Source organism: Fusarium oxysporum, chromosome III (genome assembly GCF_013085055.1).
Source record: "Fusarium oxysporum Fo47 chromosome III, complete sequence".
Lineage (NCBI taxonomy): Eukaryota > Fungi > Ascomycota > Sordariomycetes > Hypocreales > Nectriaceae > Fusarium > Fusarium oxysporum.
This window is the reverse complement of record NC_072842.1, coordinates 437,147-457,304: the sequence shown is the minus strand read 5'-3', so window position 1 is coordinate 457,304 and position 20,158 is coordinate 437,147. Positions and strand designations below refer to the sequence as shown.

The window sequence follows — 20,158 nt, the reverse complement described above, 5'->3', positions numbered from 1 at the left end:
GTTGATTCTGGGGTAAAATGGGCACGAGCAAGGTCTATGACTCGGGGAACAACCAGTGGTGTCATGATGACCCGCTGACTTGTGGGAAGGACGCTGTTCTTTTTCGTATGTGCTGTTTGATGGGTGTTGTAAGGATTGGGATGGAGGATGCGAGGGTTGTATTAGGCTGCACCTACGGAGATATCATGGAGTTGGATGCATTTGCATGTTCTCTTATCCACAACACCTGGATCCGAGATGAACCAGATCTCACCGAGACAGATATTCGATGCGGAAAACAGATCGCTGGCCGGGTTGATACTGTGACCCGACAGGCAGCATTCTTACGTGAGTACTTCTTACGATGCCTCATTGCTGATGCGAGAAAGCTTCGCACTTTCACCGTGCGGTGCAGACCACTCTCGGAGCCAGAAGTAGCCATCGACACAGTCTCAGAAGCATGCCGAGGTACTTTTGCAATGTAACTTCCGAGATTTCCTAACTTGAAGCGGCGAATTGGGGTTTGAATGCAACAGTAAAACGATGCAGGTATTCCCGTTCAACCAATCAAGTGTATTGTCACTATTAGGCAAAATGGGTGTTGTGATCGGCAATGCGGAGAGCAAGCAAACTGCATATCGGACAAAAGACCGATAAATGCTGGGTTGACTCAACAGATGCTGTCACCTGATCTGTCTCGAGCCAGGTAAAAGCGGACATAAAAGCAAGAGCTAACATTTTCGCTCGGTCATCGAGGGGCGTTGAGCCTAGACTCTATGGCCATGACTTGTATATATAGCATTTTCAACCATCGCCTTCGTTGTTTTGCAAATACGGAAAATAACCGCTTGTCAACCTAATTATGTGTGGCGATTAGACTACTAGACTAATAACCCAAAAACAAAAGCATCTGTTAGTCAGGTAACAGAAGAATAGGGCCTATGCCACTTCTTAACATCGTAACTATAGTTTCTTCGTTTTAAATAGGCTTATATTAATAGAAATTAAAATTTTCAGGTATGCTTAACTTAAACAGCGATAAGCTTAGTTTGCAGCTTGGATCATACCCTATCATTTGACCTCACGTCGGTCACGGGACAGAGTAGCGCGAAATACCAATTGACAACCCCGATCGAGAAGTCGTGATAAGCGTTACTGCGCTAGGATGGAAGTAGTCAATTGATTGCAATATTAATATACTGTCAACATTAGAGCTCATCTCTGATGGATTCAAGCATAGCCTCAGCGAGTTGGTGGGGTGATCAATATCAATGCTTAATCGCTCACTAATTCTTAGCAATGCCAAGGAAGAGCAAGGGTCCTTGAACTCTATTTCGCAGACTCGATTAAGTTATCATCAATGTGGCTCTATTAAGACTACATCGGATAATATCTATTCACTTCAAAATGTGTCGATAAAAGCGACAGATCTGTTTCTCTTTAACCCCCAAGGATTACATACGTCGTGAAAATATGCAGTGGCGCCAAACATCCCTTTCACATTTCCTTTGAGGGTTTTCATAGTCAACTGCAATACTAAGATGAATGCGGTTTATTCGGCTGGAATGGTGCAGTCTAGATCAGTAGTCGAAGACATCAAGTCGTTGGGAAGTACGATAACCTATGACCAAAAAGGATAGTTCAAGCGACTTCCCCGCAAACCCATGGATCGCGACAAGGGGGCTTGATAAGATGGTCACGATCATCTACCCCGGCTTCTGCAAAATTACGAACAAGCCTATCATCAAGCATAACTCAATCTGTCTCCCGCATCTAGATCGATTATGGAAGCGGGAGCCGACTCTAGTATACGATTGGATGTCGCTTGTCGATTTGACAGGTGAGGGCGTAACGACCAAGACTTACGCTTGGGCCTTGGGAAGATTGTATAGATAGAATAACTATATAAGGCTGTCCGGATGTATTAGAGAACAAAATAGATACCATTCCAGTTTGTCACATTCTCAATTCTCAAACAACTCAATGAAAGCTCCAGGTTCGATCTCTAGCCTGTTTCTGGCAGTAGCTCTTCTGGTTTCACCAGGCTCAGCTGCTTCCAAGAAGTCAAACAACAAGACAGTCATTGCAGACACCGTCTTTCACAATGGATCCATTTATTCTCTCGATCTTCTCTCTACAAAGTACACTGCCCTCGCCGTCAAAGATGGACGCATTGCCTTCCTAGGCGATGAGGAAAGCATTCAGTCATACATCGCAAAGAACACTTCGGTCTTCAACCTTGAAGGCCGCATGATGATGCCTGGTCTCGTGGACGCCCACATGCATCCCCTGCGTGGCGGAGCGAGTCTACTGAAGTGCAACATGAACTTTCAACCTTTGGGTCTTGGTAAAGTCCTTGAGAAAATTCAGAGTTGTCTTGATGACGACAAGGATAAGAGTAATGAAGATTGGCTAGAAGTTATCTCGCTTGACTACTATGCCTTGGTCGACGATACGGGCGGCGTTACGAAGAAGGACTTGGACAAGCTCAAGACAAAGAGGCCTATTCTGGTCGCTTCAGCTGATTCACATACCTTCTGGGTCAACTCTGCTGCGTTGAAGGTATCATCTCTCACAAGCAAGACCAGAGACCCACGAAACGGCAAATTTGAGCGACTTGCGGGAAGTCAAGAACTTTCAGGAATTTTACAAGATTCTGCGACGAGTTTATTATCAGGCCCTGCGCCCCCAACAGCCGAGGACAACATTCGATCTGCCAGAGCTGCGTTGAAGCTCCTCCGCGAGGAAGGCGTGACAAGTTTCCAGGAGGCTGCGTCCAGTGAGGATACCGCTCTTGCGTTTGCAGCTATCAAGAAAGAGGGAGGCCTAACCGCTCGTGGCTTTTTCGACTACCTTGTCCAACCACCTAACAACATTGCGGGAATTGACGATCTAGTAAAGGACGTGGTCAACGTTACTTCTACGTGGAACGATAAGAAGGAGTTGAGCGCCAAGCCCTCTATGAAGTGGCACGCTGTCAAGATGTTCATGGACGGCGTGCTCTTGTACCCCGCGAATACCGGATCCCTCATCGAGCCATATTTTCAGCCTGTGGCTAACACCTCCATGTGGGCACCCAAGTCAGACTTCGGACCAAAAACATACTGGAACAAGGAACTTCTTAGCCTGACCCTAACGAAGTTGTTCAAAAATAATATCGACGCCCAGATTCACGTGGACGGAGATCTAGCTGTTCGAACAGCCCTCGATGCCCTTGAGGAGCTCCGCAACAAGAACCCCAAACTTCGTGATTACCGTGTTGGATTTGCTCATAACGAAGTAACTGACCCTTCAGACTGGCCTCGCTTCGCTGAACTCAAGGCCGATCCTATCATGAGTTTTCAATGGTCACAGGCCAGTTCAGTTTGGCTCCCAAACGGTGTCAAGAGCATGGGCCCAAGACGTTCGCACTACATGGAAGCCTTTGGAGAACTTGCTAAGTTTGGATCTGCTATTGTCTACGGTAGCGACTGGCCGGTACGTCATCACAAGATAGATTTGAAGAACATCGACACTAACATTATTCGTAGATTGATCCTCTGGATGAGTGGCTCGCCATCAAAGCCGGCGTCACGCGCTCAGGCGATCCCAAAAACCCCAGCTCCCCAGCCTCACAAGGCGCTCCCTACAACGGCAACGGTCTTCCCGGTCTGACCCTCACACGCGATCAGGCTATCCGAGCTATCACGACCGAGAGCGCTCGCTTCCTTCGCGCCGATGCCTATATCGGATCACTTGAAGTTGGAAAGCTTGCAGATGCTATTATTCTAAAGGCCAATTACTTTGAAGTCCCTGAGCAGCATATCGCTAGACAGAAGACGCTTTTGACGATGGTTGGTGGTGAGGTTGTATATATCGCGGATGAGGTTGATTTCAAGAATGGTGTTAAACCTAAGTTTAAGAATGATGATGATGTTGGTAGGATGATTAAGAGGAGAAGTGTTGGGGGGATTCAGGGGAGAGATTTGTCGGACGAGGGGAAGAGATCTGTGCAGCGTTTGCAGACTCGTGGGGCTTGTGTGCATTCTCATCATCACTGAAAGCGAACAAGGCTCTCTTGATAGGTTACGCTTCTCTTTGTCCATTTTCACATTAATCCTTTAAACCCATCTTCAATCCTTGACCACTGCCTCGGTGTGAAGAAACCAGATAACCAATAATTGCCATCAAGATCTCTAGTGTGAATATTGACAAAGTTCCTCATTGTAATACCAGGATTGAGCGATGAAGCATAGTGATGAACTGGCCTTCCAGCACGGTTCTTCCGCTGGTTATCTTTACCAGCTTGAATCACCGCTGGTCCAAAGTCCGCAGCTGTAAAGAGATCGACCTTGAGCCTATTGTTGGTAACCAGGAGTTGACTACCTGGTGCAGCGAAGATTGGTGCTCTTGTTTTGCCGTCATCCCAACGTTCGCGAAAGAGCTGAAGGATGCCTATCAAGTTCGACTCATCCAGCTGTTGCAACAAGCCTCGGCGGCTCGCGAGAGCGTGCTTTCCCAATGGTGCGTGAAGGTCACTTGGTGCGATATTGACGAAGGACCCTAGGATCATGTTTTGAACGTAAACGCCATCAGGATTTTGGAGTTGAGATAATCGGGTGCGTGCGTCGATCGGAGTTGTCATGCTGATTGGACGGGGTGCTTTAGATAAATCGACCAGGGCGCGGGTGAGCCAGGCCAAGATGGCATCACTTGGACTAACCCATGGATCATCCTGGTCTGAGTGCTCTCCCTTAATATCCTCTAGCGCTTGCTGATGGAGTTTGTCTACCACGTCTTTCGGCAGGCAGATGATGCGGCTTTCAACGATCGGCTGAGTGAGTATGGTCCAGAGCATACGGACGACGAAGAATATGAACGCTATACCAGAGAGAATTCGGGATTCACTAGCTGCATACTGTGGTCCGGCTTGAGAGATAGCTCCAAGGTTGTATAGGACATCATCCTTGGCGCCGATGATATTTGGGACACGTTCTTTGTGACCAGCGAGTACTGCTGACCACGCTTGAACCAAATGAGAGAATGCAACTGCGTCAAAGAGAACATGTGGCCACGTAACAGTAACAAGTGTCGCGTCTTGAAATGTGATAATATGAAGGCCTATTATGGGGACATCTCGACTGGTATAATCTTTCAGCGATGCCGGTGCACCAGGTGATATACCAAAGTCCCGAGGCCTCGATGCTCCTGGAAAGGTTGACGGTCGACTAGTCGCATTTGGCAATAGCTTTGATGCATTGTGATCTTCGATGCTGATATCGTAATGTTGATGCGAGTAAGACACGGCGGGTTGTTCATTTGTGTAAGTAGTCGGGACATGAACTTCGAGAGCTCCTCGTTTGTTATGCCCATTTCTCAATCTTCCACCAAGTTTCTTCCAATCGCCAATGGTAAGTAATTCCGATAGCGATTTGTGAAGTTTGTTAGCGTCCAAGACGTCGCTGAAGCGCATGGTCCAGGCCATCACGAGGAATTTGAGGATGGACACATTGTCTATCATGTGCGTGGGGTACAGAATGTCGTCTGACGGTGAGTTTGAAGAAGCCATATTTTCAGATGAATTGAATGATGATAATGTACTAAAATGAAGATATATACACTGCGAAAGACTGGCGAGATATTTTACTAGTCGCGCTCACCAATATCCGAATCTCACGTAAGCGCAGCCCTCACAACAACCCTCTCAACGCAACATTCCTAGATCTTTCCGAATCCAGCATTTCCAGGAACCTTGCTCCGCGCAGTAGTAGCCTGCGTAGACCTCGCAATAGGCAGTCCCTTAAACTCCGACAAAAAGCCAGTATCCTTCCTGTTGAAAGCACCAGACGAAATGAAGATATTACCCTGGCAAACGCGACCGAGGTACTGCTGAGTAGCGCTAGCAGCGGCGTTATCAGGGCAACTGTTGAGTTGGCCCTTGAAGTCGGGGACAACGACCTGCTTGACGTTCTGGAAGACATTTCCTTCAAAAAGACCCTTGCCGGCGGTGTCGCCTTCGATGGCGTGGCCGTTGATGTCGCGCCAGACGTTGTTGACGGCGTGGAGGAAGGTGGTGGCTGAGAGGGCTGGGCCACGGCCTGCTGTGTGCTCGATGAGGTTGTCTATGTAGTATCAGTATAGCCCATGGGTTGGTGCTAAGTGAAGACTTACTCTGAAGGGTGATTTGATCACCCTGGCCGACCATCTCGATGGTCCAGTAGTGGTAACCGTCGCAGCCAGCGGACCACTGTGTGCGGCCATCGATGTGATTGTTGGAGAGTGTGATGCCAGTGCTCTTGTCGCGGCCAAAAACGTAGTGCTGACGACCAAGCAGAGATGTCTAGGAATGTTAGCAATCCTTCGGGCCATCTGGATAGCTGGGCTTACGGTGCAGTGATCAACCCAGATCTTGCTGGTGCCGGAGAAGGTGAAGGCATCACCGCCCCAGACATATTGAGGGTTCAAGTTCGTGACATCTATCACAACATTAGTCATCAAGCATATAAACGGCCAGCAGTGTTACTCACGGATGTTCTGAACAATAATGTTCTTGACATTAACAAACCGCAATCCCTTGCCCTTGATAATACCCTTATTCCCAACACCAATAATCGTCTTATCAGAAGCGACGTTGATCCCACTCGTTCCAGCCTTGCTGTACGTAACATCAACCTTGGGATTGTTACCGCACCAGTTCCCAGCAGCGTTGATAGCCAACTGACATCCCGCCCCAGTCTTCCACGGCGCACATCCCTTCTCTTTAACAATACCCTCTGATCCGATGAAGTCGTACGTTCGGTCAAGTACAATAACGCGGGGCGTCTTGTCGGTGAGATATGTTACCAGCTCTTGAATGTTCTTGGGCGTAACTGCTGCAGCGGAACCACCGCCCGTGACACCTTGGGCGAAACCCTGTGCTGAACCGGAGACTTTTTGGGCGGTCACGGAAGTGAGGAGCGCTGTGAGCGCGCTGAGGCAGAGGGTGAACTTCATGACGGCGAGTCGGTGATAAGGTTGAATCCTGCAAGCCAAGAGATCGGCTGGAGAACCAGTCTCGTCTTAAGTGAAACAATCATCTGAACAATCGTCTCAAAGTAAAGGGATGCGCGGATTCGCCGGATCATTCCTCGGAGAAATTGCCCTATGCGAAGTTATCTAGCTCCTTGTTTCAGTTAAGTCTAAAGCACGGTCGCGGTGGAGAATATTATTTCCGTCAGTAACAAGCCACTGAAACCTTATACGACGACCCTTAATTTCGTTAGCTTCGTTACAACGGTCGCGACTATCGTATAAATGCCAGTGGCATTCATTCTTGCTCATGTGTAGGGCGACTGTTTATTGGAAGATATCCACATCCGCTCATCCCATCTAGTATCAAACGGGACGATTGATATGCGGCGTAGCTGAAACAACAATGTTCCTAGATCGTATCGTGATTAGTCCAGACATCGGACGAGGAAGTGGATTTGTATTGAAACGGAACATTCCGTACGCTCGAGGAGGCTTGTCGAAATGACAATCGGTAGCATAAATCATGGTGAGGCAGCTGACATGGGTTCAAAGAAGGTGCTATCACATATGCGCTTGAATAACCGCCCTCTTCTCACAAAGCCAGCAAAGTTAACATTTGTTCTAACTTATATCTCTAGTACTCATGTCTTGCCCACTGTAGTTATCTAGCCCTTCCAACAACTTGCATCTTATTCATCGCAAAGCAATTTGCGCAAACAGTTTAGCCGTCTCTTCAGGAATGCTCACGAAAGGAAAATGACCCGAAGACAATTTCTCAACCTGATCAAACCCCCCAGCCTGAATAAGCATCTCTTGTAGCTCTGGAGGAACAGTCTGATCTTTTTCACACAAGACATATGTCTTGGGAATCGTGACGTCAGAGTTGATAAACTCAGATACGTCGCTGAGACTCTTTTGGCTTTGACTTCCTAGGACAAGTTTCCAAGCTTCATCTTGTTTGTCGGGGGAAAGATCGCTGAAGAAGAGAGGCTTTGCGGCGTCTGTCATGTGAAAGATTCCATCCTGAGTTAAATTATGTCAGCGGAGGTGTATGCAGGGTAGGTGGTTGACATACCTCGTGCTCGAAATATGGCATTGGTGGTGCTGGCTCCGTGTCGCCTCTGGCATTCTTCCCTCTCTGAGCATATGCAAATCCGGCTACCGCGACATAACCTTTGATACCGCCAGAAAGACCTTTCGCTTGACGCTCCTCAACCGTATGCCCTTCAATGGCGAGCAATCTGGGGAGGCTTCCGTAGCTGTGTCCAAATATGACCACCTCAGACCCTTTGCCGAACTCCGAAGCTAGCCGCTCGTGGATTTCTTTAACATCATCGAGAAGACCCTTGTTGGCCAACTCTTTGAACTCCGGGCTTGCAGGATCTTTAGAAGTGAGATTTTTAGTGACTGTCAATCTTGGGATGATGACGGTGAAACCGTCTTGCTCCAGGATGTGGCCGACGGGTTGGTAGACCTCGGGACTGCAAAAGCCGCCTGGCACGATGACGATGACAGGCCTGCTCTCTGCCATTTTGTAGAGGTAGTAGGATGAAGATGGGTTAATGGGAATACGGGACAGTTGGATTTGCGTAAGCGCCCAGTAACGACTTTATATGGCTAGGTAAGCGCTAGACGGAATCCCGCTTGTAAGCTGATGTGTACCATATCTAGTATAGCCTCAAGTAAGGCCAACCGCCTGTACTGTCAGACTTGAGCTTGTTCATGTGATAATATCCTGAAGTCCAATTGGCTGCGATAATTCTGCCAGCCTGGCATATCAATTGTTTGCAGCATACCAATTGCAAAAGACCCAACATCTACATAACGGCCAAATCTCACCTTGAACCAGAGGGATGAGCGCTGGGAAAAAGCCATGAAACACATCTGACCATCAGCTACCTATCGCAAGATTGAAGCTTTGACCAGCCGAACTTTGGAAGAACCAGCGACTTTAGTCATACAATAATCATTACCGGCTTCAATGTCATCTACCCTTTCAAAGTCCACTATACTTCGATACAGCCTATCTCACGACCCCAAAAGAGCCGTTTAATTAAACATGTCAGGGATAGTTCTTGCGAATAGTAAGATGGCTCTTCAATGTATTCTTCTATACTTGCACTTTTCCTAGCTCTGCTAAAACCTTCTCTTCCATCTCAGCAAGCCTCTCAGCTTGAGAGAATCTGTCTGTTGGCTGAACTGACAAGCACCACTGAACGACTTTGGTGAACCGTTTACCGACCAAGCCGGGGAGTTCACACTTGATTCGTCGTAAGAGATCAGGGGCGAAATCCTCGTCTTTCCAGACACCGGCTGTCGGCAATAACTTCCCGTCTGGCGATCTTGGATGCTCGACCTTTTCCCTTGCACTTCTCTCCAAACTATATGCTGTTCTCCACAAGCCAAGCTCTGCCAGCATGACACCAAGACTATAGATGTCATACTCGATTACATAGCCCCTTTGCAAATACTCTTCAGAAGTCCAACGAGAACTTACAGCGCGGGGATGGCGAAACAGGTCCCAACCCTGTGTTTTGCATGGTTTTCGGGACGGTTTGCTTGGATGATTTAGTCGAGTAAATTCAAAACCGATAAGAGTTGACCCTGTCAGATCATCGATATAGTCTTATCTTTGGGCTTTGGCCAGTGGATTTAAGAGGATATTATGTAAGCAGATGCCTTTGTGAAACTAGCTAGAGCAGAGTAGCTGAAAAATAGACTGGGAAAGGGAAAGGGCTAGTCGAAATCAATAGTCTAGCTTGGGCTGAGGTCTAGAAACCGATTTAATAGCTTTATGTAGAGTAGTATGCGACTTAAGTCATGCAATGCTGGTAGATGCAAAATCAGTCCAAAGCGGAGCCTATTAACATGATAGTCCTTAACATAACCTAGATAACGCGCTAGATGGATGTTCGGATGGCCTCTGAGACAGGATAATAAGTCGCTTAGCTTAGCCACGTCTGATTCGGATTTGGACGGAATCGCCTCTTGACCGAAAGAGATCTATTCTACCAAAGCCTCCCTCCAGGGAATAGAAAACATTTCGCTCTTAAGCTTGGTTGCCCACCGCTCCATACTTTTAGGGATGGCTTCTTGATATTCAGCATCGACGATAAGGGGCTTTTATGCCCCTGGGCCTGACGAAATATGTTGTCGCAACCGCAGTGTTATTGGAAGCAGCTCCATAACAGCGGCACCACTTATGTTCTGTTCATTGATAGTCTGGGCCAGGTTCTCGATGGAACGGGAATTTATAGTGGTCACCAGTCCTTAATTAGGAAGCGATTGTATCAAGACTTGGGACTTCAATCTCTCCTGGTTGGGGGTGAGCATGGCCCAGAGTGCTTGCCGGAAATAGGAGATGTCATTAATAATCTGGTCAAGCTTTTGCGCATCTCTAATTGCCCATTTAACTGGGTTGGATGAGTGGATACCCTGTCTTAACAGACACTAGAATAGTCTGGTAGCTGTGTTTATAGGTTAGCCAATATCGATTCCAGTCAGTGATACGAGATTATTACTCCTATCTTCCGAGAAGAATTTCTATGACTCCTTAAATAGGGACTCAATATCCCGAAGGATATCTTCGATGATTTTATAAAACCTTAGTAAAAAGACTTTAACTTAGTCATAAGGTTAATCCCAGGAGCGATTAAGAAAGACGTCTTCTATCCAAAGATGGAACAAGACCGATTCCAGTCGAAGCTTGTCCGTTTAGACACGGACTTCATCTTCTCTGTCTTTTGCAACAAAGCCATATTACATGAGATCCAGCACCGTCCTAGCAAGGCCCGGAACGCCTAAGGTGGCACCTAGTGGATCGATAGATATGATGACCGACGGGAGTTTGAGAAAAGGGCTTCTTGGGTAGATGCTGAGAAGAAGTAAACGGGGAAGACAAAGGGGCATTGAAAGAGAAGGGCTGAGCATTTTTTAGTTCCTCTCTGGAGGCTGGTTCCACGGGTGCAGAAATCAGGTGGAGTAATTATTCCGTATCGGCCAATTGAGGCGAAGTGCAAATGCTGCATGTTCTCAGAGTCAGTGGCTTGGTTGTGAGCCAACTTGCCCAGTTCCCTAAATGCCAAAGAATGCGCCCTTGTGAGGCAAACTTGTCAGAAGGAGTGTTCAATGAGCTTACGCGTGGCTTTTTAGCTTCTGTCTCAAGTCTCCTGACCGCGCTTCCTTTGCGTTTAGTTACTAGAGCACTTGGTTTTGGAACCAAACAAAAGGGAAGCTCAGGGGACGGTGAAATATCTCCACTATTCTAAATTGTTCCCGGTATAGTGAAACATGCAAGATTCTAATTATTTGACGAAGAATATCATATCCATATCACCAAAGCGTTAGAGATATAGGTATTTTCATTCGTGGACTGAGGCTATAAGCACGAGTAAAGGGAGGTTGCTCTCCCAAATTCTACCAGATCGAGTTGTAAAGACTGCCTTTTGTGCGGGGAAGCCTTAAGTCACTTGACCAAGTCATTTTGGTGGCGCCTGTAGGTTAGGAGTTGGTAATCTGATCTGTCACCTAAAACAAGGAATGTAGAACGCCAAGCTGAAAATGCTCCGTACTTGTGCGGAAGTTAGTTAGATTTGGCGACTACAATGGACTTCGGAGCCTACAGGTGATGGCGATATGCCTAAGGCAGCGGTGGAAGAACTTCCCCTCTCCTGGAAATTACAGAACTTCTCTTGTACGTAGTGGCCGAGGAATATTCACCCTCTATATATCATCTACACCACGAGATTTGCGGACAGGCTGACCTATAGAGGTTGATAAGTATCAGACATCCATCATGGTGAGTGGTAGAAGATATTTTCGCTATGTTAATAAAGGCATTAACAAACATCCTAGTGTGAGGCATATGCGTTTTCGACTGCAACATCAACCCTGATGTATCCCAGACCGAAATTCTACCCCATCCACGACTTCGCAACCTTCATGATGTTTTTCAATGATATATTTATGCGAGACGAGTATTTCACAAATTTCGGCATGATAAGCGATATCTATATGAGCAATAAAATCGGCTCCGGCGCCCAGTTTAATATAAATCTCTACATACTTAATTCATAAGATGCTCTTCGTACCTCAGGTGAAGTATCCTCGAGGATAACTAAAGGAGCAATCATGGTTCTAAAACGCCCCAAGCTCTCTGCCTTTATAAGCCCTGATCTTAAGAAGTCTGCAGTATCAGCTAAAAAAGATGCAATAGACAGAATCGTGAGAGAATAGCAAGTTATCTCTTATCTGGGCGTTTAAGAGCATAAGAATATTCTTGATGTCTATGGCTTCGCTTGGGAGATAGAAGAAGAAATAAATGATAGCTCTATTTCTGTTTGGCCTATTATTATCGTTGAGTATGGTGAGCTAGGGACACTTGACCAATTTCTTGCTACTGCTTAGAACCTTGACTTGGACACCAAGCTGTAACTGGCTGCTGATATTGCAAGTGGACTAGTTATGCTGCACCGTAATGGAATTGCCTACTTGGATTTGAAGCCAGACAATATTCTAGTTTGCAAGAATGAGAATGGAAAGCCTATTGCTAAATTATCTGACTTTGGGCTTTCTTTTTTTCTTGATGAGAGAGATACTTTGATAAAATAGAAGACTGGAACAGACGGCTGGATGTCCCCAGAGTGGGACACTATCTGCATAAATGACTAAGTCTTGCAAGGTGATAATGAGTAACCATGATTCTTGAACTGCAAATAAAGGAATACCTAATATGAGATAGTTTATAGCTGTGGGTTGATTCTATGGATGATTCTTCTGGACGGATTACCGCCTTGGAAACTTCAAGACCGTGACTAGATCGGGGAAATTCGTTTCAACAAGGCCAAGGCAAATACATGCCGTATGATTGAAATTGCTATAGGAAGCATTACTGCGCAGGGACGCTACACTGATTCCCAGCTCGAGACGATTTCACAACTGTTTGACAGTCTTTTATGTGATTGGGAGCAACAAACGCTGAGTGTTCTTCTACAAGCAGCCGGTCTGTAAGTTATCATTAATATTCGCCTTTATTGTTGCATAAATAATGAATAACAGGTTTATTAAATAGAGAAGTCAAAAACACCAAATCGGTCGACTACTCGTATTATGGAAAAGATAATAGACCTGTGGGTTTTTGCAATGTTATGGGGCTAGCGGTTAGCACTAACTGAGAATGTCAAACAGACCTTCCCTAAGTTCAATGAGTTGCAAGACTTGCCGCTGGGGGTACAGCGTCAGCTATCTATCTCTTTATCCGAAATTACTTCCAATGGGATCAGCGACGCACAAAGAGCCAAGGCGGCCTATTCCTTGGCAATCACCTAATTACTTCGCATAGGGACTGTTAGACCCGTGGATAGATCACCTGAGTATACTGGATACACAATTGAGAGCTCTGAGGTAAGACACTGGCTTCGTACGGCCGCAGAGCTGGGGTCTCCTATCGCCCAAGCAACTTTCTACTTAGTCAACCAAGCGCTTATAGCGCTTGATTCTGTAAACAACCCTGGGTATAAGTTCGACCCTAAAACAGCCCCAGATATCTTAATTGTAAAGTCATGGCTGAAGAGAGCAACTTGTCTCGGATTACATATTGCCTCTAAATGGCTTCACAAACTCGATGATTCAGTTTAGAAAGAGGCAAGACGTATCTTCAAAACGGAATATTGTGGCCTAGGCCGAAATATATTCGAGGCTTTGTCCCTTGATAGCTTGGATAGTGCTTCTTAATTTCATTTTCTCTTACGTGTTCAGCTTTCCCCCTTACTTACGCCTTTTATCTTCACTCCTCCTAGTCATGAAACACGTGTAAACGTGAGCCGTGACTTTATGTTGAGGCTGTCGAGGGCGCGTTTTTTTCGTGTATTAATTGAGAAACCTTCCCTCCAGTTTTACTAGCCGATTCAAACCTCCACAACTGGTAAGCATACCATAAAGCGTGCCAACATGGACGAGAGCCTCATTGCTCAATCGTCGAAGCGAATCATTCCCATACAGTAGTGGGTTCAACGATGGTCAACACGCATTGTTCCGGAGAAGCCGCCAAATGAAACCTTCAAAGAGGAACAACAACAAGCCAATGCCAATCTAGATGCTGCATATGAGAAATACAAGTCTGAAGGCACTCCGGACAGTTTTGGTGAAGTTGAACGGTGCATGCAGCGCTGGAAAGCGCTTGCACTGCAGTTCGAGGCAACCAAAAAAGCCAGGGAGCGCGATTATCAACAGAGGGAATGGAACCGGCAAGAGTCTTTTGTGAATGGCTTGCTCGACATACTTGGCAACCCTCCAGCTGTTACAGCAATTGTACAACAGCTTGTGCGAACGTGCGAACACCCAGAATCTATTGCATTCCGGCACGATTGGAAACCAGAATGAGACGACCACTTTGCGATATTCCCCAGTCAACAATTCGCCCGGAACTCAAGACTCGTTGAGCTCGGAATCACAAAACCCCGCAATTGAGCCCATCCACGACTCCTCCCCGCACGGACAGCCCGGGCTAGCCAAACACTCACGATCAACCAGAGGAAGTTGAATTGAATGCTCCAAGAACTCGGTCAAAGTGGCACCCAAATACCTCTGCACCACCCACATCTCATCACAGTTCATACTGGATCCACCTTGGTGGTTATTACTCGATGTGCTCGAGATGTGGGAGAAGATGGCATTGAAGACTGGGCAAGTACCTATGAACGACGGCTTGAGACCTGGCCATCCGCTATGGAAAAGGGCGGGAAAGATGATCGCTTCATCTTACGGCTTTCAGCGTATATGAGAGAGAGTTGGGCTACTGGTCGATTTTGGATGAGCTATGCTGCCCGAACGAGCTGGTCCTTTGTCGTTATCTATTGGAAATACCTAGATGAAAGATTCTTCAACAAGAGAGCAGAAGGCACCCCTACAAAAGAGTTATGGAAGGCCAGAGTACAGCTGCTGACTGACGATAAGCAAGAAGCGATGGAGGTACTGGTAAAGACAAAAGTGGAAGAATCCAAGGAGGGTATTCTGATAAACTGGGAGGCTGAAAAAGCAAGACAGCATCTATCTTCCTTTTTAGTTACATAATGCAATATCTTTATTTCCAGTGTATCAGTTATTTGCATAAACATACTGCCCTCGGTAGTCAAATCTTATAGAATCTACGCAATTGCTTGGTGCTGACCGTTGCTATTTGTTATAGAGGATGTCCATGTTTATGCCTCGACCTGGACTCACTACGGTTCATACCACTAAACAACTCACGACGGGGCTACGGAGCATTGCCTACATCTTTTCTCTAATAAAGAGTTAGGAATGTTTGAGCTATATATAATATATCTCAGGAAGCATAAGCGAGCTACCTGTGCCTATAGCTCGGTTGCCAGTTGTTGAGGAAATACGGTGCCTTGATTATCACTGCTGCCCGATGGTGATAGTACGGACACGGCGCGCTGAAGAAAGTCACATGGAAGCCATTGGATATTGGATGTGTTTCTCAGTGTGGGGCTTGCTGGGTTCGCTGCCAAAATATTTAAGACGCCGAACCAACTCAGTCCTTCTCCAAATCATACCATACCTCATTATTTTGTGCACCAAGCCGACGTTGGTGAATTGCACATAATTGTCCTTCCTCCTTATCATTACAGACGCAAATGGGTATATCTATATGGCCTTTTTCAAAGAAGGCACCTCAATACTGACATACACAGCGCTAAACATCGACGAGTCTCGGGCCCCGGAGACTCTGTTCCTCTATATATCGGTACAAAGAGTCCTCTCAGGGACAGGACTTGACCCCGTTGAGCCCTGGGCGACATCGTACGTGAATGCTGTACGTGACGTCAGGCTCGGAGATGCGATCTGGGCACGCTATCACATATTTGGAAATGTGGTAGATGGAAAACTTGAGGATGGATCAACCGTAATTGACAGTGTTGAAGAGGAGGCAGTGAGGTGTAAGAAACGGGCTTCCCATGAATGGGCTAATGCTGTGGTCTTTTGCGTACAGACAAGCAGTGCTGATACTCATCCCGAGGTCATCGAAATTATCCTTCGAGTTGATACTAAGGATGTCAGTCGGATCCAGGTCTCGGAAAGTGGATAGTCCTCGCACATTCTTGTCCTACAGTAATTGGGTGGTTTTCAGTTCCGCATAAGTGTATTTACACCGCATCATCGTGAATACAAAACGTCGAGTCATTATTGACCAAAGCGGAACTTAATTTCGCTAGATCTGTGACTCGGCACCAGAAGCCCAATTAACAGGGTTTACAGGAGCCTACCAAGAGACAATATATGAACCCACCGTACCCGAGCTGCGGACACGATAGTGGTCTGCCAACAACAGCTTAGAAAGCTTCGCCAATGGAACATTACTTCAAGATAGCATGCACGGATATTTTGTCTTGATTGGTGTAGAACAGCCACCTATCGATGCTGTGATGTTGTTGTTTGAACCTACTAGATAAGCAAGGACTGTCTACATATTGGGTAAAGCCGTTCATATACACCAAACACTTAGAATTCAAGGATCTGGTATTGCAGAAGCGTATCGTTAAATTCGTGCTTCCCAAGTTACTTGAATTGATGTGCTTGTTTATTCATTATTTGTAGACCAGTGGCCATTAGCTGTCGGTCTTGACTTCTTTCCGAAGGCCCGTGTAGTCTGTGCGAATGGAAAAGCTGTTGGTTCGAGATGGTGATATGGAGCCAACTGCGGTGATATTCGAGCAGGGGTATTCGTTTTCACGACCAACACAACCAACAATGCCTACAGAAGTACCAGGACAGAAGAAAGACATCAGCTGTTGTGATAATTTGAAAAGATAAATGGCTCGCTTTCCCTCATCATGTTATAGATTCTAACGTCAGCCAGAGAGCTACAATCCAGTTATATTACCTTATAAATTCCGTCTCAAATCTTTGATATCCACAGGATGAAGACCTCGCAGCTCCTTCTCAGTACAATCATCTTCGGGTGCCGCAGTGTTGTATTCTCTGCGGCTACCATGAACTACAGTCGGCCTTTCGAACAACTATTCCTTGACATTTCTATCGGAACAGTCCTTGAACCAAACAATTCACTACAATTGGTTGAGCCATGGGCTAGTGAATACATGGCTTCCATCCGCGAGGCGCGATTCGGCGACGCTATATGGGCTCTATATCATATGTTTGGCACCATTGTCGACGGCTTCGTTGAAGGTTCAAACCAAACAGTGATGGAAGCCCTGGAAGAATCCGCTATGGAGTACAAAGCAACAGTACCAGACGACTATAAACATGCCTTGTCGGTCTACGCCAACACGAGGAGCCATGATACACACCGCGACGTACTTCATCTCTTTGCAGACGTTGACCTCAAAGACGTCAGTCATCTTCAGGAACGAGCGACCTTTGGTATCAAATGCGATATTGGGAACAACGAGGCTTACCGATACAATCGCCTACACCTTATCGAGCTCATGTCCACTAGTAGAGCCTACATCGGCGCTCACGATAGAACAATCTTCCGCTACGGAAATTGCCATCTCAGAGTTGGCACTTTAACACATGCCCCCGATATCACCCATTGGACTGCTCATTCTGTGGCGGAGCTGATTGAAGGCCATTGCACGCGGGAATGTTGCAATCACCAGCTGAAGACATCGGGATACTCACCAGCGAATTGCAGCCACCGTAAAGTATGTCTTAGCAACAAGGCATGGGGTTGTTCATAGGGAGATTCCCCGGTGTTGTTCAAAGATGATTTAATAGAGGGCTAAAGCTCATTGTGAGTCGTCCCAAGAAATACTTTTAGTTCTACCGCTCTACGGACTGCGAAGCAAGGGTCCAAGTCCATAGAGCGATGTTACACCACAATCTTTCCCATGACATCAATAGCCAGTTCTCAAATTCGCCAACCCGTAATCCTTATCACACTATTGTATACCAATACACTCAGGTCATGAACTTACTTGGTATGATATCAGCTTTCTTTTACCAGAGTCACCCGGCGTGTTCAACTTCATCCAGGTGGCTGCTTTACGGCTGTAACAATTAATAATTTACATCACGAATATAAATATGGCGACAAGTGTCTGAACGTGAATTTCCTATCTAACAGCGCCGTGAGCGATCCACCGACTGATGGTGCTGCACTGATATTAATTTCATAACATGATTTTGCACCGTATTCTATCCCATGACATCGAATACCAATCGCTGGGCTTCGTCATCTGCTTTCTAGAAGACCTTGAGTGTTTCATCAAGCCTGGGGCTCACCGTACATACGGATGAGCTGCTTCATTATGTTAGGCACCTGTTTCCCATCGCGACAGGGGATATTGACTTCTTTCGACTCACATCATCAATGGCGACACAGACAGCCTGAGCAACGAAGAACATAAGGACTTCCCTCGCCAGAACCGAAAGAAGGCTCCTGGAGGTAGCACCCGAATTCCTTCGTGCAATTACGGCATTTCTGTGTATTCTTCAACAGCTCCATAGCATTGTTGATGTTCGCGACGGTGTTGCTATGGGCTCGTTCTTGTTGGTGTTTAGCTTGTTTGTGCTGGTTCTTCAATCCATGAGCTGCGCTCAAGACTTACATGAGCTGTTGGATCCTTTCACCACAGGCCTCGAGTATCTCAATCGTGACATGGTGTTCAAGGTCGATGGTTGGAAGGACTTGCGACGAGGTGAGTTCCTCGATGTACCTGGCCGTAGCCGAGACGATGAGGGAGCGGAGTACGGCATCTCTGTTCGAGGTAGACATCTCGTCGATGATCCGAGGAATGATGAAAAAGTCCACCTCCTTCTTGAGAATGAGGTCGATCTTGCCAGTCGAAAGTTTGGCCAACTTCTTAATGTTGTAGTAATCGGCGATGTCGTTGAAGCGAAGGTGGGATATAGTCTTGTCTCTAATCTTCTGTGGTGCTCGAGGATCTTTGGGCATTTTGTCTTTATAGCTATCGACCTTATTAGGATAGCTATTTTTAATTATAGCCTAATTAGGCTAATTGGCTATATAAATTAAAAGTATTATTTTAATTTAATTAATTTAAATTAGGTTAATTCTAAGCTATTTCTATTATAAACCTGATACTTTTATTATATATACTTTATATTATTATAATTCGGGCCCGTAACAGCGCTGTAAGGCTTCTATAAGGCAGCTGTAGCACACCTATAATTGCTTACATAGCGATTATGGCCTGATCTTTTGCCCTGTGGTTTAACGGCTTGTGTAACCATTATATATATTTTCCACTAATTACTATACTTCCTGCTAAAGATAATTAGCACTAAGACTTTATGATTAAAGCTAATTTATTATAATTAATACTAATCTACCTAATTTACTACTAATCTCTTAATTATCTTATTAATTTAATAATAATTACTTTAATATATAAAATATATTTATTTATATTTTTATAAATTCTAACTTATTAATTATTAATAAAACCTTTTAATATTAATTAAGCCTAATATATATTATATCTATTATTAAGAAATATAAAGTTTTAATAATACTTAGTATAATATTTTATATAATATATTAATAATAAATCTAATATAACTTAGTTTATTTATAATTAAGAACTAATTTATAACTACCTATTAACTTAAGCTATAAGGGGGGGTAACTTATAATAGTGGGTTTTCTAACTATAGTGAACTAAGCTATACTAGGTTTATTATTAGCAGATTATATAGGGCGTAATATTAAGTGTTATTAAGATATTATATCTCTTAATAGTAGATTTAATATATATTAGGCTTAATTAATATAAAGAAGTTTTATTAATAGTTAGTAAATTAGAATTTATAAAAGTATAAATAAATATATTTTATATATTAAAGTAATCTTTAGATAATTATAATTATAATTATAATCTTAGTAAAGGGATTATAATTAGCTTTATAATCTTTTATAAATAATTATAGTTAAGAGTATAATTATTATAAATTATTTAATAATAGGTTAAAAATATAAGATATATATAATATAACTATAGGGTTATAATATAATATCTCCCTTTTATTATGTTATATCCTTAAGACTTATATTATAATAGTTAGGTTTCCAAATAGGTAAACTAGTTTATACTAGGTTTATATTTATAGATAATATAGGACGTAATACTAAGTAATATAAAGTATTATATCTCTTAATAATTAAGTAATATATATTAAGCTTATTAATATAAAAATACTTTAT

At 44.8% G+C, this 20,158-nt stretch overlaps 9 protein-coding genes across 9 annotated transcripts; 4 read left to right on the top strand and 5 right to left on the bottom strand.

Moving 5' to 3' along the window:
- Positions 1-1,962: 1,962 nt before the first annotated feature.
- FOBCDRAFT_237631 (amidohydrolase family-domain-containing protein) lies at positions 1,963-4,019 on the top strand (the record flags this gene model as incomplete). The annotated part of the gene is made up of 2 exons (XM_031175279.2): positions 1,963-3,456; positions 3,510-4,019. The coding sequence occupies 2 exons, from the start codon at positions 1,963-1,965 to the stop codon at positions 4,017-4,019; spliced, it is 2,004 nt and encodes a 667-aa protein (XP_031046412.2).
- A 47-nt stretch (positions 4,020-4,066) lies between these two features.
- FOBCDRAFT_270440 (uncharacterized protein) lies at positions 4,067-5,527 on the bottom strand (the record flags this gene model as incomplete). Its single annotated transcript, XM_059611445.1, has 1 exon — positions 4,067-5,527. One exon carries the CDS (start codon positions 5,525-5,527, stop codon positions 4,067-4,069), a length of 1,461 nt encoding a protein of 486 aa, XP_059466899.1.
- FOBCDRAFT_216642 (pectin lyase fold/virulence factor) lies at positions 5,528-7,058 on the bottom strand. The gene is made up of 4 exons (XM_059609462.1): positions 6,486-7,058; positions 6,346-6,434; positions 6,130-6,298; positions 5,528-6,080 (listed from the first exon to the last, which is right to left on the bottom strand). The coding sequence occupies exons 1-4, from the start codon at positions 6,949-6,951 to the stop codon at positions 5,677-5,679; spliced, it is 1,128 nt and encodes a 375-aa protein (XP_059466898.1). The 5' UTR covers positions 6,952-7,058; the 3' UTR covers positions 5,528-5,676.
- A 604-nt stretch (positions 7,059-7,662) lies between these two features.
- FOBCDRAFT_270438 (Alpha/Beta hydrolase protein) lies at positions 7,663-8,500 on the bottom strand (the record flags this gene model as incomplete). The annotated part of the gene is made up of 2 exons (XM_031175276.2): positions 7,663-7,992; positions 8,045-8,500. 2 exons carry the CDS (start codon positions 8,498-8,500, stop codon positions 7,663-7,665), a joined length of 786 nt encoding a protein of 261 aa, XP_031046409.2.
- Positions 8,501-9,079: 579 nt separating this feature from the next.
- FOBCDRAFT_198049 (uncharacterized protein) lies at positions 9,080-9,509 on the bottom strand (the record flags this gene model as incomplete). The annotated part of the gene is made up of 2 exons (XM_059608902.1): positions 9,080-9,357; positions 9,467-9,509. The coding sequence occupies 2 exons, from the start codon at positions 9,507-9,509 to the stop codon at positions 9,080-9,082; spliced, it is 321 nt and encodes a 106-aa protein (XP_059466897.1).
- A 5,005-nt stretch (positions 9,510-14,514) lies between these two features.
- Positions 14,515-15,039, top strand: FOBCDRAFT_198048 (uncharacterized protein; the record flags this gene model as incomplete). The annotated part of the gene is made up of 1 exon (XM_059608901.1): positions 14,515-15,039. The coding sequence occupies one exon, from the start codon at positions 14,515-14,517 to the stop codon at positions 15,037-15,039; it is 525 nt and encodes a 174-aa protein (XP_059466896.1).
- A 530-nt stretch (positions 15,040-15,569) lies between these two features.
- Positions 15,570-16,126, top strand: FOBCDRAFT_216641 (uncharacterized protein). Its single transcript, XM_059609461.1, has 2 exons — positions 15,570-15,609; positions 15,663-16,126. The coding sequence occupies exons 1-2, from the start codon at positions 15,606-15,608 to the stop codon at positions 16,055-16,057; spliced, it is 399 nt and encodes a 132-aa protein (XP_059466895.1). The 5' UTR covers positions 15,570-15,605; the 3' UTR covers positions 16,058-16,126.
- Positions 16,127-16,889: 763 nt separating this feature from the next.
- FOBCDRAFT_270437 (uncharacterized protein) lies at positions 16,890-17,672 on the top strand (the record flags this gene model as incomplete). Its single annotated transcript, XM_054703670.1, has 1 exon — positions 16,890-17,672. One exon carries the CDS (start codon positions 16,890-16,892, stop codon positions 17,670-17,672), a length of 783 nt encoding a protein of 260 aa, XP_054559645.1.
- A 527-nt stretch (positions 17,673-18,199) lies between these two features.
- FOBCDRAFT_270436 (uncharacterized protein) lies at positions 18,200-18,889 on the bottom strand (the record flags this gene model as incomplete). Its single annotated transcript, XM_054703669.1, has 3 exons — positions 18,200-18,232; positions 18,298-18,415; positions 18,543-18,889. 3 exons carry the CDS (start codon positions 18,887-18,889, stop codon positions 18,200-18,202), a joined length of 498 nt encoding a protein of 165 aa, XP_054559644.1.
- Between the last annotated feature and the right edge of the window lie 1,269 nt (positions 18,890-20,158).

Excerpts from the sequence above, each read along its gene's own strand:
- FOBCDRAFT_216642 (XM_059609462.1), bottom strand. The coding sequence starts at position 6,951 with ATGAAGTTCACCCTCTGCCTCAGCGCGCTCACAGCGCTCCTCACTTCC. Across the intron at positions 6,435-6,485 it reads CATTATTGTTCAGAACATCC|ATGTCACGAACTTGAACCCT; the intron begins GTGAGTAACACT and ends ATGTTGTGATAG. Across the intron at positions 6,299-6,345 it reads TCTGGGTTGATCACTGCACC|ACATCTCTGCTTGGTCGTCA; the intron begins GTAAGCCCAGCT and ends TAACATTCCTAG.